The following is a 7,436-nucleotide window of genomic DNA, read 5'->3' as shown; positions in this document are numbered from 1 at the left end:
ACATCAAAGTTCTGCCCTAGCCAGTTTGGCTCACTGGATAGAGCGTCAGCTCTGCGGACTGAAGAGTCCCAGGTTCGATTCCAGTCAAGGGCATGTACCTTGGTTGCGGGCACATACCCAATGGGGAGTGTGCAGGAGGCAGCTGATCGATGTTTCTCTGTCATCGATGTTTCTAACTCTCTATCCCTCTCCCTTCCTCTGTAAAAAATCAATAAAATATATACTTTTTAAAAAATCAAAGTTCTTACAATGTGACAGAGAGTCTTTGCCCTTTTAAGGAGTGGAATAATGAAGGACATGGAGGACCTGAACATAATTACTGATGTAGGACTGATCAAATTGAGTATCCCTGCTCCTGTATTTAGATTTTTAAGGTTGAATATATTCAAATTGCTTTTAGACTTCTTAAAAGATTCTACTCTAAATTCTATTCCTGTTTCTGAGAGGATTTCTATGCCAAATAAACATTTTAAAGAATGTGACAAATCCATGCCCTTCCCACCATGTCACAAGGGTACATCTGTCCCATGGTTAGGGACAATGGCTCTGTCATCATTGATTGACGACCATGGAGACAGAGCCATCTTTTTAAAAATGAAAATTGCTTACTAGAAGCTCTATCGTATGTCCTTGACATTCAGAGTATTCCTTTCTCTCATCAGCTGATGACAGTGATATAGACAGGCAGGTGGCTACGTGTTTCCAGGGTCTGAGTTGTGGGTAGGAAGCAACAAAAGCTTGCTTGAGGCCCTGTTCTGAGTTGCTTGGGGATACCTGTTTCTTACTGTTGCTGGGATACTGGAGCCACCAGGAAGCCTAGAACAAAATGCGAGCGTTTGTGTGTTCTGGCAGTGGGACTGTTGAGGAGGAAGAATGATGTCTCCCGAGACTCTAGAAAAGACTTAAGCTATTGAAAAGCCGGAAAGACCTGTATTTTATCATAAAGCCTTGTGACCACGTGTGCCTTGAATTCTCTGCATACTTTCCTCACCAGGCTTAGTGGCACAGAGGTTATAAATAAGAGTGTAGTGGGATAACTTAGTGACAGCGATACCAGCTAATATCAAGTACTCACTCTGTACCAGGCTCTATTCTGTTCTATAGTTAACTAGAGGCCCAGTGCATGGAATTTGTGCACGGGTAGGGTCCCTAGGCCTGGCTGGTGATCAGGGCCGATCAGGGCCTTCCTTCCCCCAGCTGCCCGGCCTTCCTTCGTTCCTCGCCACCCCCTGGTGGTCAGCACACGTCACAGCGAGCGGTCAGACTCCTGAGGGGACAATTTGCATATTAGCCTTTTATTACATAGGCTAACTCCTTTCATTCTTACAAAAACCCTGTGAGATAGGCAGAGTTGTGCCTCATTCTACAGACTGGCTCAGTGGTTGAGTGTCGACCTATGAACCAGGAGGTCACAGTTTGATTTCCAGTCAGGGCACATGCCTGGGTGTGGCCTTGATCCACAGTGAGGGTGTGCAGGAGGCAGCTGATCACTGATTCTCTCTCATCGTCATTGATGTTTCTATCTCTCTCTCCCCCTACCCCTCTCTGAAATCAATAAAAAATATATTTGAAAAAAAAATGCAAGTATATTCATGTCCCTCCCCTTACCTGATCACCATACGCCTTGCCCCCTCCCCCAAAAAAATTAATGATTCTCATATTTTCACTACATTCAAGGTGGGGCCAAGGAAATGTTTTAACAAGCTCTCCAAATGACACCCTTAACAAATTTGGGAACAGGATAAAAACCCAAGCCCCTTGGGGTGGGGGGAAGTTGTCACACATTATCCTCTTACACTGGTCCTTGCTGGCTTCTCTAGTTTCATCTTTTACCATTCTCAGCTTCTCACCGACAAATTAATTGAAATAGTCTTTGCCTGGGAATTCAGGTCAGGTCTGGACTGCATTGAAAGCCTACGCATGCATCCTGTCCTCCCCAAGGTGATTCATGGAGGTGGCCCCTTCCGCTTCTTACAGGATTTGTGTTGAAATTATTGGTCTTCCCCACCCTTCTGCGAGGTGCTCTGAGGTCTCATGCATTATTGAGTTATGGTGCCTGTTGCTTTACCGTGTGCACAGTAAACATGCAACCATTCATTGAAGTGGATTCGTGGCAGATCCAAGATGTCTCTGGCCATGGGAATCTTGCTTCTGTAACTGATGTCTTGTCTTTCCCATTTCAGCTCCTGGTGGGCCCATGTGGAGATGGGGCCCCCAGATCCCATCCTGGGAGTCACAGAAGCCTTTAAAAGAGACACCAACAGCAAAAAGATGAACCTGGGCGTCGGTGCCTACCGGGACGATAATGGAAAGCCTTACGTGCTCCCCAGTATCCGGAAGGTGAGCGTGCCGTCCATCTCCTGCCTGGCTGGGATAAGTACACTGACGGGCGCTCCCAGGGAGCGGCAGAAAGACCGCGGGACGGGGAGCCAGGAGACGCAGGTGCAGGTTCTGGCACTAACTGTTCCCATCAGGTTGTCTGAGCTTCAGTCCCCTTGGCTATAAGAGAGAGCCATTGGAAGTGCATGGTCTTTCCTAAGGTTGCATTTCTGTGATTGTCTGTGAAAGAGCCATAATGTCATATGTAATTCTTTTTTTTTTTTTAATTATATTTTATTGATTTTTTACAGAGAGGAAGGGAGAGGGATAGAGAGTTAGAAACATCGATGAGAGAGAAACATCGATCAGCTGCCTCCTGCACACCCCCTACTGGGGATGTGCCCGCAACCAAGGTACATGCCCTTGACCGGAATCGAACCTGGGACCCTTGAGTCCGCAGGTCGGTGCTCTATCCACTGACCCAAACCGGTTAGGGCTCATATGTAATTCTGAGAGCGCACAAAAGGACCAAGAATTTCAATGCTGTCTCACGCATAGAATTAGGCCTTCATGGATGGGCATTACTCTTATTTTCCATTTCTCTCATTTTAATTGCCTTAATAAAGCCCACCTTCTCACACAGACATACTCTGTCCTTTTTTCCTATTGAACTATAGAATACTTTTCTTTATTTTTGTTGCATATTTATTAGTAGTTTTACTATTGGTTATTATAGTTATAATTTAACTAATCCTCTGAGAACAATTCTTTTTTAAGAAAGTATGTTGCCCTAACCGGTTTGGCTCAGTGGATAGAGCGTTGGCCTGCGGACTGAAGGGTCCCAGGTTCGATTCCGGTCAAGGGCATGTACCTTGGTTGCGGGCACATCCCCAGTAGGGGATGTGCAGGAGGCAGCTGATCGATGTTTCTAACTCTCTATCCCTCTCCCTTCTTCTCTATAAAAAAATCAATAAAATATATTTAAAAAAAAAAAAAAGAAAGTATGTCTTCCTTTGCATCTGTCCCTCCTCCATTGAAATATGAATGTGCTGCTTTGCCACTTCCAAAGCGGATGGTGATGTGTCTGTCATTCCTCCGTACTGCAGAGCTAGGCACCATGAGTGGCAGTTCAGAATACTCTGGGGTAAGAGTATTCTCTCATCACCTGAACTGTTACACCATGCAGCAGACTGGCTCAGGCCCTCATGAGCCACTGCGGTGATAGAGCGGGGGCTGAATGAACCACTGAAGAAAAATTTCTGAGTACATAGGAGTGCACATTAGGTATCATCTCTACAAGTCTCTTAGTAGCAAAAAGGACTCAAGAAGCAGGGTGTGCTTTTGGTCTCAAATCAGTTTAGAATATCCAGCAAATGTAGCTGTTGTTGTAAGCTGGAACCCCACCACACACTTGTGTACATTAGCTCATCGGCTCTTCACCTCAACCATATGGGGTGTAGGAACAGCTGTTCCCTCATTCAACAGGTGAGGAAACGGGCTCAGAAAGATTAATAATTTGCCCAGGTCAACACAGCTAGTAAGTTCTTAGACTGGCATATATCTTGAAATACTTTCTTTTTATGTATTTTGTTTGATTTTTATTATTTTACTAGAGGCCCGGTACACGAAATCCATGCACTTGGGATGGGGTCCCTCAGAGGCAGGAGAAGCTCCCACCACTGCTGCTGCGCTTGCCAGCCGTGAGCCCTGCTTGCCAGCCGTGAGCCCGGCTTCTGCACTGACCAGGGGGCAGCTCCTGTGTTGAGCGTCTGCCCCCTGGTGGTCAGTGTGCGTCATAGCGATCGGTCATTCCACCGTTCAGTCGATTTGCATATTAGCCTTTTATTACATAGAATATCTGTTTTAAGTGTTGCTCTTAAATCTTGTTATGGTGTATTCCAAGAATGCCATTTTAGGTTAAATGGTAACCAAGAGATACTATATACCCATCCACATAAAACTGAACTTTAAAATTAATTTAAATATTTCTGTTCTGCAATATAATATATAAAGTATTCTACTTATCCTTCTTCTGGGACAATATCTCCAAATAAAAAAATAAAACTTTACCTCCAAAATTTAAGTAGAAAACATTTAATACAGGCTGGGGCAAAAGTTAGGTTTACAGTTGTGAGTACACAAAACAGTTTATTCTTATATTATTATTTATTAATTATTGTACTATTTTCTATATGAACAAACTATAAACCAACTTTTGCCCCACCTGTCTTAATCAAGGTAATTCCAGGTGAAAAGAGCTAAACAGATGCTTTTTCTCTTGTCTAGGCAGAGGCCCAGATTGCTGCAAAAAATCTGGACAAGGAATACCTGCCCATCGGGGGACTGGCTGAGTTTTGTAAGGCGTCTGCAGAGCTGGCCCTGGGCGAGAACAGCGAAGTGCTGAAAAGCGGCCGGGTAAGCAAGCAGACTCCAGTGTCATACAGGGTCTGTCATTAAATGTAATAATTTAGATACATTTGAGATAATTCAAACAATTTAAAACAAATAAGAAAAGAAACATCACTTTGTGCTTGGTGATGGTGTTGAGATGGCCACGCTTTTGCTAATATCTCTGCTTTAGCTAATAAATTGGCCCTACTTAAATAAAAGATTTCCTATAACACCAGTTCCAAAAAATATGGTAGTGACTTGATAGATTTGACACTGCTTTTCTGTTAGTTTCCATGTGCTTATGTTCATTTGACATTAAGTATGCTTTAGAAACTCCAAACTGTGCCTAGTTTTAGGCCTATACTTAGCTCCCACCCTCATGCCCTAAGCTTCCAGCTTAGATGGAGGAAGCAAGCAGGAAACAAGCCACAGGTAGGCTCTGGCAGCTGGGACCAGCCGGGCACTCTGCTGGTCCTTCACAGCCCTTCGCCCTTCCTGCTGCCTCCCTCCTCTCTGAGGTCCAGGGAGCATCACTGCAGCCATGATGGGGAGCACAAGTATCCCTTAGTGACCTCCTTCCGGCTCCCTGAGGGGTCCCTTCTTGTGGAAGAGAGGTGGCCCTAAAGGTCAGTGCACATAAGCTTTTTGCACACAGATTTCCGAATGCACCGTGGGGTACATGCAGGCTCACACTTGTAGTAGAGACTAGCATCAAGCATGTGGGCCACCAAACAGCTCACCTGACCCAACGGCTCATGTGCCTTATAGTTTACTTTCTTTTGAAACATATATGTTTCTCTAATGGATACATTTATATGTTTAAATTTTTTTTTCTGTTTAAGTCTGGGGAAAACACACAAAGTAGCAAAACTACGCCAACACTTCTCCCCTCCACACCCCTCCAAGGACAGAATAAATACATTTTATTTACAAGACTGGTCTAAGTCCACAGGTTAGTTCATTGACTCAGAGTAAAACGTATAACCTTGACCCAGTGGGCATGGAGCAATGACCATAAGTCATGGACAGGATATGGTTTGACTAATATCCATACAGTCAACCACCTGTTAACCCCTCGTGAAAACTTCTGGGGGTTTTTCTGTAACTTTTGCTTAGTCTGTGTACCTCTAGTCAATTGTTACCTAAGTATTCGACTGGCCTATCTAAAAATAACATCAGTTTGCCTTTTATAAACTGCTGTGCCTTTGTGAATCATTGGTATCAGATCTACAGTCAGGTGTTTATTTTTATCACGCCAAAGTTTGCAGAGACCAAGTTTGGCTAGAAAAGAGTTTGTTGGTTGGGTTCCTCCCGTTAATGCAGTGCCCGCCAGTCCAGAAAACAGGTTGGTGTTTTGTAGAGCCTTGCTTCTATGGTGCCTTAAAAAATAAAAATAAAATAAAAAAAAAAAAACACTGTGGTTTCCTACTCATCTCCTAACATGGACTGGTTTGAAGAAACAGACCTACTCAGGCATCTGTCCAAATGATTAACATTTCAGATTCTGAAAACTCATAAAAGGAGTCTCTTAGACAACCTTTGATATGTAGTAATGTTAGTCTAAGGTACTTTTCAAGGACCTTTGATGTTCAGAGTCACTCCATTTTGTATACTTCTACAATAATGTTTAAATGTGGTAACTGTTCTTAGTGTCTTTTTTCCCCCCACTGGGGAGGTGGGGGTTTTGTCCTGAAAGTCTCATATAACACGGGATGGTGCTACTAACAGGCTGTAAGGAATTAGCTTCTGCATCAGCAGGGCTGTCGGAAACTGAGGAGACCGCCCTTTGGGGAGCCAATGAGGAGAGTCCAGTCAGTCTGTGGCTTAGCAAATGGGGAAATGAAGCAGTGCCGCTCTCTCATTTCCTGGTGCTCATTTGGGGGTATCGTCAGCCTCTGTGTGCTTGGCCTCTGCTCTGTTGAGCTCAGGGAGTGGTGCCTCACTGACCTCGTGTCTCCCGCAGTATGTCACCGTGCAGACCATTTCTGGAACCGGGGCCCTAAGGATCGGAGCCAGCTTTCTGGTGAGTCTGGAAATTTCTTCAGCAAAGAGCTGTAGGATGACGGGGTTTTCTACCGCATGTGTGTTTGCTGACTCAGACGTAGACTTCCTGTCTCCACAACCTTGGAAGACTTCTCATTCCCTGATAAATGAACTCGGGGGTTAAAAATTAAAGTACTTAGAAGAAATCAGACATTATAATTATAGTAAGACAGTATAATAATAATGAATATAATTTATTGAGCACATCCTGTTACTAGAAGCTTTTATATTTTAACTCAGTTGATCTTTCTGAAGGAGGTTCAGTTAACACCATTTTACAGATGAAGAAAGTGAGGCCCTGGTAGGTGCTTGGCCACACGGCCGTGTAACTGTCAGAGCCTGGGTTTCCCCTGGGCAGTCTCGCTGCTTAGTCAGTACTGGCTCTCACTCAGGGAGAGGAGCTGTGTTTCAGGAGAGAAAAACGTCTTTTCCGTAAAATAGATCAACTTTTTTCACCTCCCCGTTCATCCGTTTTTCATTCCCTTTTATCCCATCTCTCAGCAAAGATTTTTCAAGTTCAGCCGAGATGTCTTTCTGCCCAAACCGACCTGGGGGAACCACACGCCCATCTTCAGGGACGCTGGCATGCAGCTGCAGGGCTACCGCTATTATGACCCCAAGACGTGCGGCTTTGACTTCACGGGCGCCATGGAGGACATTTCCGTAAGTGTGACTCGGGGGGG

The 7,436-nt window shown here is 44.5% G+C and overlaps 1 protein-coding gene across 1 annotated transcript; it reads left to right on the top strand.

The window, feature by feature from the left end:
• Positions 1-2,177: 2,177 nt before the first annotated feature.
• LOC102420978 (aspartate aminotransferase, mitochondrial-like) lies at positions 2,178-7,420 on the top strand (the record flags this gene model as incomplete). Its single annotated transcript, XM_006109272.2, has 4 exons — positions 2,178-2,340; positions 4,606-4,734; positions 6,674-6,733; positions 7,255-7,420. Coding segments are annotated over exons 1-4 (490 nt in total), but the record flags the coding sequence as incomplete, so codon positions are not given.
• Between the last annotated feature and the right edge of the window lie 16 nt (positions 7,421-7,436).

Source organism: Myotis lucifugus, unplaced genomic scaffold (genome assembly GCF_000147115.1).
Source record: "Myotis lucifugus unplaced genomic scaffold, Myoluc2.0 scaffold_7702, whole genome shotgun sequence".
Taxonomy (NCBI): Eukaryota; Metazoa; Chordata; class Mammalia; order Chiroptera; family Vespertilionidae; genus Myotis; species Myotis lucifugus.
This window is presented reverse-complemented; position numbering and strand designations above follow the sequence as displayed.